Source organism: Pleurodeles waltl, chromosome 5 (assembly GCF_031143425.1).
Source record: "Pleurodeles waltl isolate 20211129_DDA chromosome 5, aPleWal1.hap1.20221129, whole genome shotgun sequence".
Lineage (NCBI taxonomy): Eukaryota > Metazoa > Chordata > Amphibia > Caudata > Salamandridae > Pleurodeles > Pleurodeles waltl.
The window spans coordinates 1,309,669,875-1,309,694,694 of record NC_090444.1 but is presented as its reverse complement, the minus strand read 5'-3'; the positions used below and the strand labels follow the sequence as shown (position 1 = coordinate 1,309,694,694).

Sequence of the window (24,820 nt, the reverse complement as noted above, 5' to 3'; positions counted from 1 at the left end):
GAAAATGTTAAACAAATGACTGGTGCACATGGTCGTACCTTTGCTAAAGAGAGGCAAGGTTCCCCCTCTAGGTGGTAGAAAATTCAAAGAAAATGCCTTTCAAATTGCCTTTTTATTAGGCGTCACCGAGTTCTCCCTAGGCAAAAACTATTTTCACTGGATGTGTGCACAAACCTTGCACCATTTCTAAATTTGCAAATAAGTGTGAATGTTGTTCTGCTCTGAATGGGTGCAGAGAGAGGTATCCATGTTCTGCAAACTCTTCCCATTTCACCGCAAGGGTAGTGAAGAAAAATAAAAGGGGAATGCTGGAAGTCAATAAAGTACTCAACTGTTAATTGTTTAGTAGATTTTCTCTGTTTTCGGGTATTTTTCCAAAAACGTTTTGAAACATGATAACACCAATGTATATCCACATCCTGCAAAATAGGTGGTCCTTTTGATACAGGTGCAATAAGTCCTTTGGAGATCAACAGTGCGTGATTAATTTTTTAAACTGCAAAACTAAATATGGTCTGTCACATATTCGGCAGAAGATGGGACACAATGGTAGGTCCTGGGTCTTCTGTGCCATCAAAACCTAAGCTGCTTGAATTGTTTGTGTTGATACGTTTCATGTCCGTGTGTTGTATTTTTCATTTGAATCTTGGTTCGTTGGCTCTACACGGCAGTAATGACCCATCTGTGATAAACGGTGGACATCATTGGCTCAGATCTGAGGACAAAGCCCAAATCAGTGAATTTTAGGAAGGGTCTGAAAAGTGAACTGCTTTTAACAGAACCTCCTGCACCCTGGAATTGCAAAGAATGTTCATCTTGGCCTCCCTTTACTGATTGAACTCTAGAGGTCCTACATTCAGACTCTTTTACACCTATTGGCAGTCTGAATAACTGAAAAGTGACAGGCAGTACTATAAAATGCCACAATAAATACTTTAGCTAATTTTGTAACTGTAAAAGCCACTCACTGTTCAATTGTGAGTTTCAGACTTGACACTCACTGTCATTGTTGCTGAAGACCAGATTTTATTCCAATCGTTTCAATAGTGCTGCTTTCTGGGCGTAATATGCTTTCCATGAATTCCTTCTGGGATTAGATACCGATTTGATTCCTGCATTGTATGTTTGTTGATAAGAGAAGCAAAGTATTTTTTGTAAGTGATTTCATTTTCGAGGGCCCTTTTGATTAATCATAATTATTCACTGATGGCACTTACAAAGGTCTGAAATCACAGTACTGAATGTTAAGGCAATTGTGTATTATAATTTGCAAAGCTTCTTTGTGCTGTACACTATACCATGTTTCAGGAAATAGTACAAGAACTATTCATTAATATTTAGGGGGTGGTACATAGGTAAATATAGGCAACAGTTGTTCCTTAAATCAATATTCGAACGATGAGAGTAAGATATGAATTTATAGTGAGAGGAGGGGTGCGTTTCCAGAGTTATGTGCCAATAAAACTAGCTGTATCTGGAACTAGCATAGGTAGTACGGGTTACAGCATATCAATTGTAATCTTATTTTTGGCATGGTCATTTTTTGTTCAGTACCAAACTATTACCCCATTTTCTGGTCGCTTTACTGGTGATTTCAAATAGTGATTGAACCAAATAATTAACTGCACAAACTCCTGACCCATCAGGTAACTATGGTACATGCACACTTAAAAATGGCTGATCAGTTGAGGTAAAAAGTGTCCTAGCATGCTCTTCTAAAATGTCATGGTCTAGGTACAGATAAAAACTTAAAGTGCGATGCTCTCCCACTCTGTCACAAACACTTAATTTGACAAACTCCATCTCACACGCTCACTCTCCTAAGCATGAACCCTCATCACTCCAACCCCACCAGACCATAACCACTTTAATATTACTAAAAGAAGTGGTCGACACTGGGCGGTATCTCCCTGTGAGATAACATTAACTTGTGCTCAAAATCCTTGAAAAAGGGAATTACCTACTGAACCTTGAATTACTGTGTTCTTTTGCACAGGTTATCCCTGGTTCAGTGGAGTTTAAAATCGAAATGTACCACCTCTTCTGAGCAGGTGGTCCATGTTTGTTGTTGGAGCTGTTGGAGATGGGGTGTAGGGAAAGTGGCAGGTTAGGCATCCGGGAGGAGGGGAGCCTGTAGCCTCACTTGAGTGACCATGGCATGCTTCTCTGATGGTGCCTTTGGGGGTCGGCAAGAGCCTTGCCTTTTCTTCTGCCCTGCAGCTTCTGCTCCAGAGGAAACTGGTCTGATATGTCCAGAGAAAAACGCTCTGGGTAACCCTTAATGGCGATCCTAGAGCATAACTTCATGCTAATTCACGTCATGGAGCAAATTGAAATTACTATGTTCTGATCTGATTTTTTATTTTTTTTCCCCTCCTCCCTTCCAGTAAAAACTAGGTTTTCGTATGCCTTTCCAAAGGAGTTTCCTTATCGCATGAACCATGTAAGTATACAACATCTTAAGTCTAGTCCAGAATACTCCGATTCTTGGAAAAACATTGAAGCCCCATAATGCTGCATTCTTAGTCAACTGTATATGCTTGTGTAGATGTAATTGTTTGATTATTGAATTGATTATGTGGTACTGTGGGGGGTGGCCCAGTGGTATCGATATCATGGCGCCAAGAAGCTATGTAAGTACCTCCTACAAGACTCCAAAGCTTTCCTTTAGCTGGAAGGAAAAATGGGGATACATTATATTGATTGATTGGTTATTGAGTGACTCCTGGGCCTATGCAAATATGATGATGATGGTATCTTCCTGTTGACGTCACACTTCTAGCTGCACTACTCATTTGTAATCACAAATACTACCTTTTCAAGAGTTCAACACTTTCATAGTTGTCACTTGTAATGTTCAAGTACTGTAACAATTCTGCATGTTTTGTTGACCCTACACTCTTTTGTTGACCCTGCACTCTATACTCTTGATAATAAGCAATGTTGAGCATGTAACCTTCTTTAGGGAAATGGTTGACAAAGTCCCATTAAGGTAAACTGGGATTTCTTTTTAAAGGACATCCTGGGTTGTGCTGTTGACACACAATCTTTGTATTTAAGTTATTTTTGCTATGATGCTTATGTGTGACTCATTTTCAGGCAAGCTGTTGCGTTCAGTCATGACACACTATTTACCAGTTGCACATTTTGATGTGCAAGCTAAACCGTATTTAATAAAGTTACAGCTACGAAATATAGCCCACGATTTGTTGTGAACACATCCCTTGCCCTAAACTGGCTTTTTTTGGTTTAGCAATGTGTGTTATATGTATTGTAGGCATTACTGTAGCTTGAGGCTGTGAATGATCATTCTACATCCTTTGTACCTGCTGCCGAGGAACTTCAACATTCAGCTCATAGCTGGATTGTTTGCCCCATTTGTACCGTCAGGGACGGCAAATGTCTGTGGAGTGGGGAGTTAGGTAGAAGACCCTTCTCTATTCTTGGTTGACTCTAGGTGCATAAGAGCTGAATTTTTGTGCAAATCATACAGTTCTTGTGCTCAAGGTTGGTAGACTGGCTACCTAAACTAAATTTCATGGTTACTTAAGTTCTGTTTTTAACTTGTGTGTTTTGATTTAATTTTGAAGCTTGTGACCGTCTCTAGAGTGCCTCAGTGTTGCTTCTCACAGGCTGTCTCAGGAAAGGTTTCAACCCTGGGGCAATCACTCCTCAATGTGTTGCTCATTGTAGTGTTTGCTTTCTCATATCACTCTGTATCTGTCCTTGTGTTGCTTTGCGGTGGATGCTGCTTATATTTCAATCTTTATTTTTCGAAGGTGCTCTACATGCTTCTTCTCAGATGGGGGTGAGTGTTTGAAAAGTGTCAGCATTCCGTCCATCATCCTTTTGTGTTGGTAAATTTGCCCTAAGTGGGAAGGGTATGCCCAGACGTGGATGCCGTGCTCACTGTGCCACTGGAGTCAAGCTAGCCTGGCTGATAAAGAGTGATACCCTGAAACTGGTCCTGAGATGTTTGTTTCCAGTCCAGGGACGACCTGGCCTAGCAGTTCGGGCTTGACTGTTCCCATCGAGAGCAGCTTCAAGACTGATTTGCATATGGTTGGGTCCAAAGTAGGGGGGCATGGTGAGCAAAAGAACAATGGATTAATCCCAGATCAGTGACTGGGGTGAGTGTTTGAAAAGTTTCAGCACTCTGTCCATCATCCTTTTGTGTTTCAAAATGTTGTTAGCCAGCTGCCTAGAAAGCCTAAAACAGTAGTTTTACTCCCTCCATACAAGAGGGCTCCTTGAGAAATTCTTCTTGCTTCCCTGACATCCATTTCATGCAATGCTACAAACACCGGTAGTCAACAGAACAGATGCCAGGGCCCAGCCAACCTGTACTGTCTTGCTGTTCACCACCATGTTAGATTCCATGCTCTGTTTATGGTGCACACTGTCCTAATCATCCCTGATCTAGGTCATCAGTGAAGATAATTAGAATGTTATTTACCTTACAAATTATTATGGTCTCCTTCTAAAAGATTCTAAAAGTAACAGGTCACGAAAGTCGGTCCCAGAAGTCCTGTCTTCAGTGCCCAGGAATCTCAACCTTAGGTCTCTCTGCTCTTTAATGTGAGAGCACGGGCATACCTTGCAAATTATTTTCCTCCTAGAAAGCCTCCATTAAACCCCCACCTTGTAGAGTGGAAAATATCAGGATTATGTTTTTTCTTTACATTTAGGTCTGGATCCTGTGAAAGCCCTGTGTATTTGTTGTGATACTCCTGACTGGACTGTATGGTTCTCCTAAGAATAGCCTGCCAGTTATCTTTGTAAGCAACTCCACTAGCTGCTACAAAGCATCTGTTCAATGTTCGATTCTTAAGAGCTCCTCCTTTATTTGTAATCTTTCATCAACCAGTGGTAATTGCTGTTTGGGCCTCCTTAAGTAAGCAGTCAAGTAACCGGGTTTGCCTCCGCTGCCTCACATGGGTCTCTTCCCTACTCTGCTAGTAGCCCTGTCATTCCTACAACAAGGAATGAGAGCAACAAAGGTTTGCTTCCATGGAGACCAGCTATACTTCTCAGGAATTTATTTTCCGAATGAGTAGGAGAAGATACATTTGCAAAGCCGCACATTTCAGAGACATACAACAGAGTTTATTACCATCGCCTCATAAATTTGCATGACTGGGGTGATTGGTTTTGAAATCCAAGAGCTATGTTCTTTCACTATGGCGCCCAATTTCAGCTTATGTTTTGTAGTCATTAAATCGATCCGATGTTTCAATATAGAGTAACTCCCAGATAGATAAAAGCATCTTCTCTTTATAATTGTGTGCCTCCAACTCTAATCTACTCTTAGCCGGCTTATGCCTCTTGAGAATCATAAACTTAGTATTTTCAGAATTGATCTTTAATCCTCTGTGCTAAATTATTGGAATCTAACTAGGGCTCGCTGGAGCCCGCTAGGTGTCTTAGAGATCAGTAAGGTATCATCTGCAAACAGCATAATTGGTGTTCTGGCACCAGCCAAAATGGGAGCATCCATAGGAATACCAGACAGGAAGAAGACTGCGTCCTTAAGAAATGTGTATATGGTCAGAGCTAAAACGCAGCCTTGACATATACCCCCTTAAGTATGGGGGAATGGTTCTGTCAATTCTCCCTAGTTATGCCTTCAGACCCTGGTGTAGTTACTCTCATGTAATGAAATCAAAACTCACAAATTAAATGGCATACCCATAGCGCAGCACCTCCCAGAGTTTATTTAGAGGAACCAAATCGAAGGCAGATTTGAGATCGACAAAGGCAACATACAGGCTGCCTCCACCAATCTCTATCGTCCTCCTGTATATTAGAAAAAAGTGAAAAACCTAGCCCGTGGTGCTAGTTTTTCTCTGGAACCCAGCTTGGAAGCAGGACAGAATATCATAGTCGTCAACCCAATTAATTATCCAGCCAAGTAAGAGGCGGGCAACCATCTTCTGCGAGCAATCTAATAAACTAATTGGTCTGTAATTCCCAGAGAGTGATTTGTCCCCTTTTTTTTTTTTTTTTATAAATGGGAACAACTTTGGCACCATTCTGAGAATCTGGAATTGGGGCTCCTGTTGCAATGGCGTTTGCCAGGAGAAAGATGTACCTAGACTAGTTCTCCCTGTCGTGCAAAAACACGTAGACTGGAATGCCATCGCGTCCTGGGGCCCTACCTCTAGATATGTCATCCATAGTAGACATAACAGAGAGATCAAAGGTAAATTCTGATATATTTGTGGAGTTGCCATCCTGAAAATCCCAGAGAGTCCGAGGGGTTAGATCAGGGTGATCAGTGCAGATAACTTCCTCTACATCTTCGACCCTGGTGAAAAGATGAGCAGGGGAACATAAGGCTGAAAAGTGCTCTACCCATGCAGAGGAAACAATATGATTTTGGGGAATATCTGAACAACCCCTGCTACTCCACTTTATAAGATGCCAAAATCTGGTGAAGTCCTGGTAGAACAAGTCAAGCTCAGTTCTCGCCACCTCCTTTCACCCAAGTCCCTCTTTGCGCAGGCCTGAGCTGCTTCATAATTATTCCTCACTTGGAGAATCGGGGGGAATCTTTGGACTTCAGTGTGTCTCCCAACTGCAGACGACAGTGCCTACACTCCATATCAGATAATTCAACTACCCTTTTTCCCACTGAAACTGCTGGATGGAACTATAAGTACATTTTCCCAAAAATAATATTATGAATGTTAGTGACAGCCTGCAAGCTTCCCGCTCCTAAGCCATCTCTTTCCATCTCATCCAGACATAGCTGAAGATCCTCACTAATCCTACTCTGAAGGTCTGGTTTCTCTACTGGTTGCCTCCATTTAAGGTGGCGTTTATCATTTGTGGAGTAGACTTCTCTAGTGCTGACAATTTGATTTGTGTTACGCCTGTTGTAGTAAAAGGATTTCATTTTCAAGCACAGCGGCTCGCACCCAAGTTTCAGCAACAATATTATTAAGGTATCGCCATAACTGGAGATCAACTAAAGCAGTGGTTCCCAACCTTTTGACTTCTCTGGATCCCCAGTTTATCATTACTAGACCCCAGAGACCCCCACTGAATCATAATTGGAATCGGGGGACCACTCACTGATTCTTTACTGGAAGCGGGCACCCAGACTTAAACATTGTCGATGAATTGAAGCACAAAAAATACACCGAAAATACAGAAACAAGCATTCCATTACACACACAAATAACACATTTTATTTAATTTGTAAACAAAATTAAAATAGGTCATTTTAATAGAAAGGTTGGATCTTTTCTAAATTAAATTGAAACCACACACCCTCCTTACTGTATTCTGTTTGATGCAGCTGCCTGCTCTCACGAATCAATCTGAGTATACTAATTTAATTTCCAATTTCAAATTCCTTGACATTAACAGTACCTTTTTATTTTATCGATTGTACATCTAGCCACTTTATTTATATAGACTTTATTAATCTGCTAATAGTTTTCTAAGCAGTCACAGACCCCCTGAGGAGAAGTTGCGACCCCCAGGGGTCCCTGGACCACAGGTTGGGAACCACTGTACTAAAGTATAGTTTACATGACTGGAAGGAATTATCAAAAGTGTTGGCCCTCCCTGGTATTGGATTTAGTTCTCCCATTAGTTCCCCTGATCCCAGATTCTAGTGAGAGTGCTTCCATCTGGAGAGAGGCCTCTGCCCACCTGCATTATGGGATTAAATAAGGCTGAGGAATGCCCTACCTCTCATCCTCAGCCTCTTTTTAGCTAGCATCGTCAATAGATAGGGGCTCAATTGTGGTGTTGAAACCCCCCGCTATTAGTAGATATGATTCACCACAAAAATGTACCCAGAAGCTTCTCTAGCACAGTGAAAGTTGGTAATCTAAGCCCACCCTTTACAACCCCTTCCCCCCCCAACCAGGATCCCACAGCCTATATTTGAAACAAATGTTTGTGTCAAACAGAGTGGATGTCCTCATATCCAATGCCACCAAATTATCTATCAACTCTCTACTGGGATGAATCAATTCAATAGCATCATAGATGGAGTCAAGGCGCATATGTCTAATGGCTCCCAAGATCTCTCTTATAGGGGAGCAACAACCTCTTTCTTTACAAATCCTTTGAACTGATTTATTAGCGTGCTTTCCTCTTCCTTGTGTAGTTTGTGCCTACGTTAGGGAACATTAATTTGAAAAAACGGGTGTCTACAATGTCTAGCAGGAGAACCCAAATCTGAGAGTCTTACTAGCGGGAGGTGTTGGAAGGCCCCTTTTGGATCCCAGCTCTGTCTTAGGAATGTGAGGAGGGAACATTGGGGACAGAAAACACAATATTGGAGCTGTATTAGTTTTACCCTGACCACCTAGACTCTATAGGGTTCCACGTGGTTTTAATGGAAACCCACGAACATTAGTAAGGGGGGACTATTGGGTAGACAGGGTTTGGGGTTCTTACAAGCTTGGGTTTTTGATGGTCATGAGTGCTATTCACTGCCTTATTGAGGTTGATGTTCTTATCAAGAGTAAACTGATTTAACGAAGTGCAGAGGTGTTTGACCACATTTTTAAGCCCCCTTCCTTGTGCTTAAGTTCTACAATTTGCTCAGTTAAATAGAGTGGATCCCTGGAAGTACTTATTTATTTTGATATTCATCAAAAGAAGAGCAGCAGGCTACAAATCAACGCACCTGGGCAAACGTCTTGAACTATACAAGAAATGTGTTAATCTATCCTTCTTGTGTGCACTCAAGCCAACACCTGCTGCCAAGGTGTACTCCTATAAAACTAAAGGAAAAATACAATATAGTACAAAGGTAGTGCACCACCACTACTAATGTAGAGTATCCAATTCTTTGATTTACAGTTGTGCAAATCTTCTTTTTTTCTTTTTTTTCTCTCAGTTATCCAATAATACATGAATTCGCAACAGCCAGCGCGTTTCGTCCTTTCACATAGGACTTCTTCAGGGCTGTAATAGAACGCGTGACACACATTCAATATAATATATAACAATACAAAATACACACACATACACAATTATATAAACAAACAATAAACCACAATGTTATAACAAATACATACATTTACACAATTCTTTGAAAGAGAAGAAACCGGCAAGGGACTGGAATGATTTATAAAAAGACACTCCTATCCAAATATTAAGACTACATAGAAAAAACATACAAATAATACATTTACAATACACATATAAAATACATCTAAAAACATCCACAAGCATAGACACATATACTCATTACTATAACATCATAAAATACCCCAGAAAAACCATCAATACAAAAAAGTGTATGCTTACAAAATATTTTAAAAAATTGTATATGAAACACCCCCACAGTCACCCTTCTAGATTTTATCAAATACACCCAACTTTAATATGGCACAATTCATTTGCCAGTGATAATTTAAAACCAATTGTCCAAACCCAATAGTTATATATTAAAAAGACCCACTTACTACATATACACCTACCAATTTATAGTTCATAGTTAGAAGCAATTTCATTAAACCTACCTAAACAATTGGCCTCAAGTTTGATTAATTTAATCATTGTTCTTAGGTCATTCTTACCGCCTCATTTCCAAGTAATATTCAAAAGTTGCCCTTGCAAGTAAAATGTGCAAATCTTACAACATTTAATCCCCAAAACATTTTTTATCAATAAAACTAAAATCGTTAATTCATCTTCCCTCCTATATCACAATATCAATTGACTATTTATTAGCACCATTTTATCATCAATATTTAAAGGGATGTTTTCCCATATGCACCTTTCCTAAGTGCACGTTATACAGTTTACTCCGTAAACCAGACAATAACCAAAAATCATTATACATAAAATCCAACAGGGCAGAAAAAACGCAAGATGCCTGGTTCACATATACAAACTCCTCATTTCCCAAAGAAAACGTGCCACAACTAGGCATCCTCATAATGTGTAACAACGTTATCATTCAAATGTCTCGTAGATCCCCACAAATTGAACAATACAAAGTATCTGCATGCGTGAAATCAGGCAAACGAACAACACATAGAACATTGATATGTACACAAACCTCATGATATGAATAAGATGCCACAGCCAAGCACCTTGATGGTGTTTAGCAAAATCATCATTTTAATACCTCTTGTTCCTCCACAGTTTAAGCAATATAGCGATATCGATATGCGTGAAATCCGGTAAAACAAACGACGCACGCAACACCGAGTTTAAATACCTTGCCTTCTTGTGCCCTGGTGTGGGGCTTTTGCTTTATCTGTCCACGGCCTCATAGTTGGAGAGCTGAGAGGCCGATCTATCCATGTCGGAAAGCGGTATAAAGCGATTACTACATGAGATCATGAGTGAATGCTCAGCCAAACTTTGTTTAACAAGTAGATTAGGACTACTGTCCGGTCGTGATCCAAAGGTGACTCAGAAACTTGTGTTACCCTAGAGGAACCACCAAAGTAACCTCTAATGTTTACATTTTTAAGATGCTTTAGAAGTTCCTTTTCTTGTCTTAGATTTTAGGTGCCTGAGTTAGTAGAAGAGACATTAGTTGTACTTTTGAAGTTACCTCAGGAACTACTTCAGATGGAATCTCTGTCCCAAATAGCGACGTCACTTCCTCAATCAGGAGTTCAATCTCCTTGAGGGTACAGTTATGTTTAGCAGAGTATTTTTTGGCAATGCCCTGGACCACATCAGCTGGTTTCCTCTTAACCACTGCAAAACGAGTATGCCTATTTCAAGCTGGGTTCAATAACAAAACTTTGATTCCACACACAAAAATGAGAATAACAGAATAATTAATGTAGATAAAACATATCAGCCTGAACCCAGGTAAAAATAAACATTTAATTGATAAAACCTAACCTAGCCTTTGTCAGTTTGGCAGTATACCTTAGCAGTTTTTGTCTCAATCCCCAGATGTAACAATCAAGAGGTGTGGCCCACCTCAGCCTCTTCTAGGCTGAGACAGGCCTGTCTTGGCCCGGGTACGACCTGTGCTGCTGGATTGCAGGAGTGCTTAAGAGCATGGTGAAAAGAGACCCTGCCCCTTTGGAGCAGCTGGCTGCAGACGTGTCTCCTGGCACATGGTGAAGTGGGGGGGGATTGAGTCCCCCAATTGGTGTCATCCGTGGGGGGTACAGTATCCCAGTAGCAGCCTCCAATATGTCTTGCACTGCGCAATTGCGATTGCAGGAATGCTTAAGAACACCACAAAAGGAGGCCCCAACCCTTTGGAACAGCTGGCTGCAGACACGCCTCCTGGGGCTTGGTGAAATGGGGGATTGACTCCCCAAGTGATGTGGCAGCCATGGGGGTAGAGTAACCCAGTAGCAACCTCCATTGTGTCACTTAGGCCTTAGAACCATCAATTTAATGGTAGTTCAGATTCTGCTCTACTCTACATAAAAATTGGAAGAACTGTTTTTTTATTACTTAAACCTGCATATGTACCCAGAATGTTTTAGGGTGGAGGATTTGGGTGCTCATAGTAGGCAAGTTTCCAAGGCATCCATATAGTATTTTTATACAACTCTCAATTTGTCAGAGTTCCCAAGTGTGAAGGACTTCTTTAGCCATTCTATCAGAGCTAAAGCAGCTTCCATTTCATTCCAGAATAATACTATTGTTAATGTTTTTTGCAAACACTCCACATTCACATGGCGTTGTACTCCCAGTGCAACCTATTGTGCGGGCTATGTAGTCTTCTGACATGCTGTCAGTGTAGGTAGCTGTATCTACAAGTAAGGACTTGAAAGTCTTCAGTGAAATTACTTGGGTACTCCATTATGAGCTCTTTGTTCATGGTCCCGTTTTACATTGTCCTTAATAATGCTTTTTCCGTTAGAAGTAGGGACTACTGCTTCAATTAATTTTTATGTTTCCCTTAAGTAAAGATTTGTCTCGCATAATTGTGGTGGCAAAGCCCTCATATTGTTATTTCGAGCAGCCACCTTGATTAAAACTATTGTTATTCAAGTAAGAGGCTTTAAGTATTTGCTGTTAGGTTGCAACCTGTACGCTGTATTACGCTTTGTGCAAATAAACTCGAGTTGTTTTTTAATCCCATCTTTTTTTTTTTTTTTTGTCTCTAGGTCTGCACTTGCGTTATGGCATTGTGTGTGTGAAAGTCCTGCTTTAACCTTTTAAATTGATGGACAGTTTTAGTTTAGTGACTAAGATTTAAATTGTTGTGTGAGAGCTGTAAAACCATCCACTTAGGGTTCCCGGACGTGTGAAATGCCAGTTGGGCTTTCCGACATAGCTGGGAAAGCAGATCTTCTCAGAAACAAAAATGTGATTAGGAAATGGCAATTGACTTTTCTTTGTGGCACATATTTGTATTACAGGTGCTAAATGTTTTGAATATCGAAGTAAATTAACCTCTTAGCAATTTGAGAATGTGTTTTCATTGATGGAGTTAGACATAAACCATGATCATCCCCTTTCTGTTTTTTAGGGCTATTAACATCCATTATTTGTTGCAAAAGAAGAGCATAGTTTATAGAACGTATTTTAAGAACTCCTTCTCAACATACTGTAACTTTAAATTTCTATATTGTATTTCTTGTTGTCGTATTCCATGCATGCAACTTAGTTCTCCTCCATTTTGGATAAACGTTGCTGTGAAAATATTGACACCAGCTGGAAATAGCCTGAAAGTGCTGGAAACACAAGTAACAGCATGATGTTTTAGCCTTGTTTTGATGATCGTTAAGGCGACCCTTGAACCACATATCACAGCAAGATGTGAGAGGGTACATCTGTTTTACCTGAGGCTCGCTGAGGAAAAATAAAAAATGACAGATGGAAAGCTTGAATTAATCTCGTCCACTGGTAATCATCCAGGGCCACATTCCAGAGCATCCGTCACTTTTTGTTTTTCCCATCTTTATATTGGTTTGACCTCTCAGGCCGAAATGACTGACTTGTTCCTTTAATGTAGCGTCTGTTTTGAATCTTGCATGATGCTGTAGTATACTTCAAAGTCTGTTTTGATTAAGATGTGTATATTGTTAATTTCTTTTATTTCAGGTGAAACACACCAGTCCTTTCATTTAAAATCCAACGTTTTATTTTCATTTTCAGATACTCGAGTGTGAGTTCTACCTTTTAGAACTAATGGTATGTATATTAAGGGCTTCATATTGCTATTTAGAATCTGGTTGCTACTTTTGTCTGGTAAAACACTTATTGTTTGGGCATTATTCCTCATAAATGAAGATTGCATGCTTTGTTGCTTTAATGCTTCTACCATTCCCCTACAAAATATATATGTTCACTGGCTAGAAGGAAACTAAAATCATCTATTCTGCTATGAAATCTGCATCAAATTCTTTCAAATACATGTTGACCAACCATGCTCCGATTCAACCTGGTCAACTATTGGTATTCTGCCTTGCCAAATAAAAAGTGCCCAACATTTGTATAGCGCACACTAGAAACTGAGTTGTCCCTTAATAACAAGTATTTCTACAAGATAATTATATGCTGTTTTTAAAGTTCCTTTCATGAGCAATAGATGTAGCTTGCTGTTGGTTTGACTTCCTGTTTGGTCTCAGGGAATAAAACGTGGGTGCTTAGTGTAAGAAATTGGGTGTATTCGCCTCTGGATCAGCAACATCACTTCACACTGCAGTAAAGAAGCTTCTGGGATTGTAACAGATTTGCCTTCATTCATAGCACAACCCCCTCCAGAATCCCCTCGCCACCCCCACCCCCAAAAAAAAATCCATGCCTGCCTTTTAACTATGGGTGAGGTAATTGTGCAGTTTGTCTTAATGTTGTGTGTTTTCTTGCATTCTCACTTGCTGTAGGATTGCTGTCTGATAGTGTACCATCCTTACAGACCACTGCTCCAGTATGTTCAGGATATGGGTCAAGAAGACATGTTGCTTCCTTTAGCATGGTAAATGGAGTTTTTATTAATTATGCATGCATAATTCGAGATAGATGATGTACCATTCTTTCGTGTTACAGCAACTAATATTCATTCAGCACACCATCATGTAATTCATGTAATATTGAACTATGCCTACAAATAAATGTGTTTTTAGGAGATATTGTTATATTTTCTAATGGGATAAATTTCTCACCAGTTAACAATTCGCAAAAAGGCTTATATAGTATTTTTCTTCACCGCCAGTGAATTATTCTCAGGATGGCTAGCACCTTTGACCTTCACTTTGATTTTCTTTTTATTAGTACTTCAATACTACAACATTTGCTAATGAAGAACAATGTGCTTTCCGGACAAGTATCATTTGAAGTACATTTTTGTCCATTTGGCTTAATTGCAGCTGACTGATCTTGCTCTTTACTACTCTCTAATGGTGAATAAGCATCAGTAGTTGCAGTAGTTCAGTAGACTTTTTTTCTGCCCAGTTTTATCTACCTTAGTTCTTTGTGAATTTGCCCAATATTAGTATTTTCTTTAGCGTCAATAGATTCTTCAGTCTTTTCTAATGAAATGAATGACAGTTAAACGGTGAAATCAATGCGGTATCCATCGGTTCTGATGTTTGGTTGTAAGTGGAATTGATTAAGAAGAATTCATGATGGTTAAATACAATAGGTATGATAAATAACCTTAGCTGTCACCAAAGTTTTATATAAGGTTGAAGTGTGAATGAATTACATTTTTAGAGCATGCTGTTGCTACAGTAGGACATTCTGGCACCAATTGTTGGACCGTAGGCTAAGAGGAAGATCTTCTAGGGACTTAGCTAGGTTTTAGGTACCAGAGCTTAGATGTCAGATAATAGAATGTCCGCCCACCCTGCCTAGCATTCTTAATGTGGGAGGACACAAGCCAAGTTGAAGATTGGAAGACCATTGCTCACAAGTAAGTTGGGAGTGGCATGGGGGTTACACTGAGAACTGGGACCTCTCTTGGAAAAGGCTCTAAAAACAAAGGGACTTGGAAATTAAGCTTTTGACTGTAGGTAACAAATATTGCTGTGCAAAATGACTTGTGGTCAAGTCGTGTTGAGGAATATTGAGAAGTAGTCTTGCATGAGACATTATGATGGATATAATATCAAGTGATGACACAAAGATTCTCCAAATAAGTTAGGGGAGCAACCTCTGTTATGTGCAGCAGTCGATACTCCAATTGAGACCAGTCTAGAAGTCTGTTTGAATCACGATGCTGTGATAGCTGAGAAATGACATTCTTTTCCCAGATTTTTGAGGAAGAGGTAAGAGAAGAGATGTATACCATTAGTTGCTGGGGACTTCATAATCCGGATGTAAGGAAATTCATCTTTTTGCATGTTCACTCCCACTTTATTGATGTTGCTGGTTTTTCAATATTGAGAGTGAACTGAGGCCTGCTAACCAGACCTCAGTGCCAGTGCTTTAACCCTATACAAAAGTATGTTTAGTTGGCTATCCCCAAATGGCAAGTACCGCCTTACTTATAAGCCCCTAGTATATGCTGCCAAGGGCATTTAAAGCAGAGTGTCCACACAGGGCTGCAGCACTGTTTGTGGCATCCTGTGTGTACAAAACATGAGACACCTCACCTTGCCATGGTAGACTGAAAGGGTAGTGTGATACAGTGCTAGTATTACCCCTAATGGCAAAGGGACTACTTCATTAAGTATGTAGGTCAGACTCCCCTAAGGTAGGCCTACCAAGTCCTAGGGTAGGGAGCAATATATTCCTAAATTAGACATATGTTTTTATCTGTCTTTCCAGCAACTCTTCCAACTTGTTGTTTTGCTGACGAAATTTAGAAGCCCTATTGGCTAACACATGGTTAAACGGTTTACGCTTAAATGCTTCCAGCATCTGAATGGGACCACTTAATCAGGTCAAGTAAGGTGTCATATTAATGGGAAAATTTAACTTGATCTGATAGTCAGATCGGATTTAATGTCACTATTAATTTTAAGCAACTTTTAGAAAGTTGCTACCCTCCACCTCAGCTAGTGCAATGGCCTCACAAAGGCCATTCACACATAGATGGGATTCTGACCACCTGGGGAGAGGTTTGAACGACTCCCAGGCTCTTGAACAAAAGTATTAGCCCTGGAGCAAGGTGTGACCTCCTCCCCTAGGAAGTCTGCAAATAATTTTGACCCAAAAGGCGAGCTTCAAGGGTGAATCCACCTTTGAAGAGGCCCTGACCACAACACTCCTGAGCAGGATAACTTTTGTTCCTGCAGACATCTGTGAGACAGGGCCAAGATAGTAAACCAGTGTTAGAACTGGTTTTCCCATGGGCGTGTGGCCCACTGGTAGCCACACCCGGTGGGTGGGATATCTTGCGCCCCATGACCAAGGAAGGGTCGTGCAATCTTGGAAGGGGCAAGAATGGGGCACTATGGGATAGCCAGGTGCCCCCACATCACAGAAAGTTAGACACTAGGGAGGAGGGGACCCAGTAGCTCATGTACTTGAGACCGTGTAGTCCCCTCAGGCATGTTTCTGGGATAAAATGGGCACCCCTGGCACCCTTACCCTCAGTTCATGTTTGGAGGAAAACAGAGAACCGGAAGGTTGTCCAGTTGGCCTTGGAGTGTGCAAAGAGAGGCTGCATTGCCAAGAGGACTGCACCTGCTGCACTTTTGGGCTAGTGAGTTCGGTCCCAGCCTGTAGCTTCTGACGTTGGGAAAATTTGATTTCCCAACTCCAGTGACTCCAAGGCTAGGGTTGCTGGTCCCCCTGAACCTGCCACAGGGACACGAGCGGTAAGAGTCCAACTGGACAAAGTGGTAGCCCCGTGGAAGTTTCCCCACTACTAGTTGCTCGGGCACCAACCAAGGAATCTGAGAAAGCTGAAGTCTGCATCGTAGTCAGCTAGACAAGAGCTGTCAAAGACTGGATTCGATGGAATACAGTGGTACAAGCACCCTCCAAAGGTTTTTCCTTCAACTGCGACGTGCCACAACTGTGCAACCACTACAATAAAGAAGACTTCAAGGGATGTCAATTCATGTGACCAGGTTTGCCCCACATCTCCTATGAACTGAGGAACCATCACAGAGACCGCACCACAACTGGAGCATCCTTGTGAGCATCTTTGCCTGTACCCCTCAGCATCAGGATCACTCCATTGTTTCCTATGTCTTGTCTTGTGCTAAAGTTCCAAATTCGCTTCAAAATCTCTCTGGTGACAAGGTAACTGTGCAGATCAACTCTAGAGTCCTTGATTGTCAAAATCGGCCAGAAGGCTCCAAACATTCATAAAAAGGAACTCTGTTTTTATGAATTGTCTTTTTTTGATAGTGTGTGATTTTCTTATTCTGCTATCTGGTGATGTTAAATGCTTTACACAAACTTCATTTACTGAGTCTTACTGCTCGCAGCCACAGCTACCCAGGGTTGAGCTAGAAGTTTAAGTAAATAAGACTGTTCTTTCCCAAAGGGGTGTATGTCCGTGTACTTCTTGATAAGGCTACCTAGGCACATGGAGACCACCAAGATCCTCACACTAGAGTAGATTTTTTTTTCTTCTTTTTTTTAAATTAAGAACATAGATCGGTAGCATGTTTCAACATGGATGAAATGGAGGCTAATTGTAAAGAAAATTTGATGAGGTCTGCCTTCTAGAGGCATATCTTCTTTGCGCCTAGTGCAAAGATCTGGGACAAACAGAAGAGCTAGTCTTAATAGCAGTGAGAAACTACTGGAGTTGATGGATGGAAGTGTCATCTCAGCTAGAGAAGAACCAGAGTTAAAGTAAGATATCGACTTGGCCATTCTGTGTCCACGGAAGATTGTTAAGGAGAACTTTTGCAAATGGCCCTATTTCTTTTGTGACAAAATGTAGGCATGTCGGAGCAAAGGGGAAGTTTAAACATTTTGATTAGCAGCATTAGGACCAATGCCATCACTTTTCCAACCACCCCCTCTGACCAGGCCAGTGGTGACATTTGGAAAACATTATATATATTTTTTTTAAACCAGCGTGGCTCTGTTCTGTAAAAGGCAGCTGTCTCCTGGGATGCTCTTCCGTGCCCTTTGGGCTCATTGACTGAAGTACTCCCAGTTGTCATGATTCGTTGTCAGGACCAGTGGGAGGCAAAGTAGATTCAGATACTCCTTCCCAAATAAATTCAACAAATGCACTTGTGCAGTCTTTTCAAAGTTAGTTTTATTCAGTAAATATTGTTAACATTCCAGCAGTAATATAACTAGCAAAAAATAGAATAATCAGTGAAATGGTATGCTCATGGCACATCAATTGCCTAAAGAAATAATATGTAAACCAAATTAAGAGCATAATCAAATAGCCAAATCATGAGGCTGGTCTGGTAGTACACAGCTCTCTGTTGCTCAAAATGAGGTCTCCAAAAATGTGCTTTTAAAATGAGCTACTTGCAATTAAATTTGAGTCTTCTTTAACAGTACAAACAATTCACGTTTACAGAAGTCAAAACTCTCCAATATTGGATCTTTTATAGATTCACATGCTTGAATCATTCCCTGGTATTGAAGTGGAAGTCCCACCGTACCATTAAAAAGCAGTGTAATGTAAAATATAGCCTGGGAAGGCCATGAAGCCTTCACTTTAGTAACATAGCTCCAACATTTAAAAGAGGCTAAACTTCAAACCATTAGGCTGAAGCACCCACTAGAACACTCCCCTCAGAGGCTTCAGTCTCTCAAATCTTCTACCGCATGCCATGTGATGAAGTCTCCCCTGGGCTCTGCTCTGTTATACCTATTCTCAATCTTCAGAGAGATATAGCTATTTCTGCCTTCTACTACAATAACCATATGCTTGAAATCTGACTCCACATTGTCAGAGCAGACTACAAAAGACCATGTGGAACCTGTGGGAAGAAGAGGCTGCATTCAGAAGATCAGCGCAAGGACTGCATATTATGTTGTTTCTACCCACCCCACAGGGGGAAGGATTGTAAAGTATGTCATAGACTTTCTGGGAAAGTCCTAAAAGACAGCAAGGGGAGGTTATTGCTGTGGTTCTAAAAGCTTAAATTGAGGGAAGGCCCGGTTTCAGGGGAGGATAGTGAGTATTGTCTCAACTGCCAGGAGAGTAAAAAAGGAGAGAGAGAGGTCAGGAGGTTGATCACCACGGGAGCTACACTGGGTATAGTCCAAAACAAAGCATATCCAACTCCTGAAATATGGACGAGATTGTTGCACTTGGCTCAACGCAAGGGAAAAAGTCACTTTCAGTTTGCCTATTCAAATCCCTGCTAGGGATGATGTCCACATGTATTCCCTTGATACTGTTCTGCCGCCTTCAGATGCAACAGTTGCAAGAGGAACTGGACAGGCAGTGGATCCAAACAGAAGGCTCTTTCGATGATACAGTTCATGTCACCCTGTGAATACGTGCAGCTCTTTCCTAGTGTATTCCAGAAGCGAACCTATCCACAGGCCTTGCGTTCATTCCTTAGGTTTTTTTAAGGTTGATGATTCCAACAAATGCTTCCTTAGAGGGTTGGGGAGCTCATCACCAAGATGACAGTGACAAATGGGAAGCATCTCAGTTTACTCCTACATATCAACCTGCTGGAACTCAAGACAGTACACCAAGCCTTGCAATCCTTTCTGCAGAGATACAAAAAACTACTGTGCTCATCTACACAGACAACACCACTAGCATGCGCTACATCAATAAGCAAGGGGGCACAAGATAACAACACTGTCCCATGAGGTGCAAAGGATTTCAGAGTGGTCTATCAGTCATCAAATAGATCTGAAGGCAGAACATGTGCCGGGGACACAAAGTATCATAGTAGACATGCTAAGCAGGATGAAACATACCTGCCACGAATGGGAGATCAATCAGGATGACCTGGAGGAAATTTTCCACCAGTGGGGCAGGCCGAATCTGGACCTGTTAGCAGCCTCCTAGAACCACAAATGCTGATTCTACGCAAGCTGGTATCCAGACCAGGGTTGATGGGGGATGTTTTCAATCACAATGTCCGGAATCTTTGCATGCAGTTTTCCTCTGACTCCTCTCCTTGCAAGGACTCTCATGAAGATGAAGGCGGAGCCCTGCAGGATCATTCTTATATCTGAAATGGGCAAGGCAACATTGGTTCACAAAGCTACTTCTGCTCTGACAGGCAGGCAGCACATCCAACTGCAACCACTTCTGTCTCTGCTGACCATGAATCAAGGCCAAGTACTTCATTTGGGGCCCGAGATCCTTACACTTGTCAGCTTGGCTCCTGAATTTAATGAGTTTTCACATCTGAACATCCCAGGAGAAAGCATAGAGATTTTAGCCACAGCTTGTGCAGATAATACAAACAAGACTTACACTCTTAAACTGATGCGGTTTTGTATCTGGTGTCAGCGGTCAAGCATGCACCCAGTGTACACCAGAAGAAATCCTTCATTCCTTACTTAATACATCTGGCCTGGTCAGATCTTGCTCATGCTTCCATTAGGGTTCACTTAGTGGCAGTGTCCTGCTTCAGAAGATCGACATCATCATCATTATTGTCTAACAGACTCCTCAAAGATCTGTTTAGGGTCTACCTGCCAGTGAGACGTCCTCCCTCACTTTGGCAGCTAAATACTGTGCATTCTCAAATTATGAAAAGCCCATTTGAGCCTGTATACAAAATGGACATTACATTTTTTCTTGAAAAGTGGCTCTTCTGCTGGCACGAACATCAGCAAAACGAGCAGGTGAAATACAGACATTCACCATTCAGGAACCCTTTCTTCAGTTCAAGAATGATAGTGATTCTTCTAATGAATCAAACATTCACTCCACTCCAAAAGTTCCATCAGTTCTCCACTTGAATAAACCAATAATTTTAAAGTCTTCCTTTCTAGATCCCAAGAGTGCAGCAAAACGATCATTACATTCCTTGGATGTCACAAGATGTCTGAAGTTTTAGCTTAACAAAACAGTTCCGTAAATCCAATTGGTTATTCATGGCATACAGTGCTCCAAGGAGTGGTTATTCTCTCTCTCTAAACAGAGTATAGCAAGGTGGATAACTAATACCATGTAAGTTAGTCATCACCAAGCTGGCACACCATTACAGACTAAGGTGCAAGCTCATTCTACCAGTAGTATATCTACTTCAACAGCATTGTTTGCTGGTGTGTGTAGCCAAGATATCTGTAGAGCAACGACCTGGAACAATAGACACACTTTTACGCAGCACTACTGCTTGGATTCCACAGTCTAGAGTGATGTAGGAGTGGGCCATGCAGTGTTACAGCATCTTTTCCAGTAAAGGTGAGCCACTGTAGTAAGTGATACCCCGGCATACGCAGATATATTGTGCACATTTTCATTCATATATTCAATGGCATATGTGGCTGTAGATACACATGCTTTCTATATTTCCTCATCTAGTGCTGGGCTCTGAGTGTTACAAGTTGTTTTTCTTCGAAGAATCTATTAGAGTCACAAGATTGAGTGACTTCTCTTCTTGGTGATAGTGCGCATGAGCAACAGGTCCTTTGTTAGATTGTTTTCTCTCCGTAGTCTGGTTCGGACCTGTTTACTCTCGCTCCGGTGGATCTCGGTTTGGTCTCTTTCGAACTTTAATTTCTGTCTTTCTGTTGATGACGGTATAGTTTTCGATCGAGTATTCTACACTTTAGCAAATCGATCTGATCATCATTGGGGTTGGTTCAACACCGAGTGGCATCCATGCCCTTCTTGCGCCTACTTCAACAACTGTTATGCTAGGCTAATGGAATGGACTGTTTATATTCTGTCCTTGATGTCACTCCTCATGTTACCGTACACGTATCAACACTTTGTGTGTACTTTGTGCCTGTCCCGAAGCTTAAGGAGGAGACCTGCAACACCTGTAGGTCTTTTCGTTCCAAAAAGACTCTCCAGGATCGAAGAGCACATCGGTTAAAAATGGTGTCAAACACAGACACCGATGTCCTCTTTGGAGAAGAGCACGCACAGGAAGAAGTTGGACACCAGGTACCCCTTTCAATCCGAGACAGACCAAGATTCGGACAGGGAGCGTCAGTCCATTCTAGCTGTGCAGTACATGAGTACACCAGCCCCATCTCACCAGGAAAAAACACTTTAAAAGACTTCCAAATTGGTCATCAGTCATCCACTGCCTTTGGGCATTGGTAGGATCCAAAAAGTACATTCAAATTCCAGCACCAAAATTCATGAAGACCAAGATGCCTTTGGCACAGGCCAAAGTGGCAACCACATCCCAATTTATTTTGGGATCGAGTTGAGCATTTGAATCGACCTTTTTGGCGCCGAAAAAACAGACTTTGCCATCAAATTAGGAGCCAGCGCTTTTGGCTCGAAAAAAGCATTCAGTGCCAAATATTTTGGAACCGAAAAGTATAATTGGCAAATTCTTTACAATGTCCATTGAGGAGACTTCTTCTGTAGAGCCTATTTTGGAAGTGATGTATGCTCGACAGCGAAAAATTCACACACAAAAAGGAACAGGCAAAATCACAACTTCTCCTATTCCAATCAAAAGAAGACTTGCGTTCCAAGAAACATTGGACACTGTGCCTTCACCTAAGAAAGTCTCCAAAGAAAAACACAAGGCTCCAGAGCTACCTTGGCCTTCACAACCACACTCTCCTGTACTTCCCTCTACACTGCCATAATCACCTACATCTTTTATTCAACCACAGTTCTCTCCACAAGCATCTTCACCTCATAGAGATGACTTGGGTGATGTTCCACAAGATGTGCATCCATGGGATCTATATGATCGCGATCCCATTCTCCCTAATGGCCCTGACTTTCATCCAGCAAGCCCTTCTCCACCTGAGGACACAACTGCATACAATCAAGTTATTGCAAGGGCAGCACCATATCATAATGTGCAGATTTATACAGACCCAGTCGAAAAGGATTTCCTCTTTAACACTCTTATATACACACACAGTCTGTTTCTGCCTATGCTAACAGGCCTGCTCAGACATGCCACTGACATGTTCAAAAAACCTGTTAGGGCAGGAATCATTACACACAGGGTAGATTAAAAATATAAAGCTACACCCTCCGATCCAACGTTTATAAAAACACTTCTACCACCAGACTCTACAGAAGTTAGTCCAGCACAAAAGTGTGCTAATAGTCAGACGTCAGGGGAAGCTCTTCCTCCTGATAAGGAGAACAAGAAACTGGACGCAGCGGGCAAGAGTGGCTGCTCAAACTGCAAATCATTAGATAATTGCAAATTATCAAGCACTCCTGGCGAGGTATGACAGGGCCCACTGGGGCGAAATGTAAGACAGGCCATCTCAAATAACCCAATCAGATGTGCCATGGATGCGGCTGACACAGCAGCGTGTGGTGTGAACACTAGTGTTCTCATAAGGCATGCCTGGTTGAGGTGTTCAGGATTTAAGCCAGAGATACAACAGGCAGTCCTGAACATTCCTTTTGAGCATTAATTTGGGCCAGATGTAGATGCCACTATCGACAAATTAAAGACAGACTCTGAAACAGCCAAAGCCATGGAGGCCTTACTAACTACACCCACCAGGGGTAGTTTTTGGAGGCCACAATTTCGGGGTGGTTTCAAGACATCACCCACTGAGCCTTCCACCTCATAAAATAAGCAAGAAACACATTTTTACAACAGGGGTTCCTTTAGAGGATCTCATAGAGGCTCAAATAATAGAGGGAGAGGTAAAGCATCCACCACTAGAGGATCTCCCTCTAATACCAAACAGTGACTTTTTACAAATCCCCACCGCACATACATCTCCAGTGGGAGGAAGATTGGCAACTTTTTATCACCAATGGTCCAATATCACCACAGACCAGTGGGTTCTATAAATGATCCCACGTGGTTATTGTCTAGAATTCATTTCCACTCCACCATTTATGCCTCCTGGTTTTCACAAGCTCTCACAGGACCATCTCATTCTCTTAAAAAAGAGGTACAGTCCCTTCTGAAAAGGGGCTACAGGACCGGTTCCCATATCCCAACAAGGTTTAGGGGTATAGTCACTATAATTTCTCATACCAAAGAAATACTGTTCCTTAAGACCAATTCCTAATCTCATCCTTTCAACCTATTCATAATTTTACAACATTTCCATATGGCCACTCTGCAAGATGGTATTCCTCTATTACAGCAAGGAGATTACATGACACCATTAGATCTCAAAGGTGCTTATTTCCACATTATCCTACATCCGCCACACCGTAAATATTAACAATTTATCATTGCGGGAAAGCATTATCAATTGAAAGTACTACCATTCGGGGTAACAACCACTCCAAGGATATTCCCAAAATGCTTTGCTGTAGTAGCTGCATTTTTTCGAAGGCAACACATTCATGTTTTCCCATACTTGAACTACTGGCTTATAAAAGCCAATACCATCCATAAATGCCATCAGCCTACTCCGTACACAGTAAATCGGCTACACACTTTGGGGTTTACAACAAACTATCTCAAATCCATCTTCAACCCTCACAGATACACCCTTATCTGAGAACAGTTCTCAGTACTCACTCAGAATTGGCATATCCGAGCCCAGCAAGGATTTAGGCCTTTCACAATCTCCTGGCTCAATTACAGGAGAATCATACACAATGAAACTAGTGATGCAACTATTGGAGAAGATGGCATCATGCATTGCCATTGTTCCTCATGCAAGACTACACATGCGTCCACTACAGTAGTATCTGTCTCGTCAGTGATCTCCGTCACAGGGTAACCTTCAGGAGCTAGGGTTGTTGGACCACCAGACTCGCCACCCTCTGCAATGGTGGAATCCCACCAACCTTTCAAAAGGGGAGCCCTTTCAAGACCCTGTGCCTGGGATCAATGTCACAATAGATGCATCACAGGTGTGTTAGGGAGCTCACCTCAACAACCTTACAATAAAAGGGGAATTAGATTCTATTCATCCGACTTATCACATCAACTATTTAGAA

The 24,820-nt window shown here is 41.5% G+C and overlaps 1 protein-coding gene across 2 annotated transcripts in view; it reads left to right on the top strand.

Annotated features, from left to right (window-relative positions):
• Positions 1-24,820, top strand: part of CCNC (cyclin C) — a 174,054-nt gene that overhangs the window by 67,737 nt on the left and 81,497 nt on the right. For both annotated transcript variants that reach the window (XM_069235548.1, XM_069235550.1), the window contains exons 6-8: positions 2,388-2,443; positions 13,060-13,095; positions 13,788-13,879. In XM_069235548.1, the coding sequence (XP_069091649.1) occupies positions 2,388-2,443; positions 13,060-13,095; positions 13,788-13,879 (184 nt within the window). The remainder of the gene's footprint in view (positions 1-2,387; positions 2,444-13,059; positions 13,096-13,787; positions 13,880-24,820) is intronic.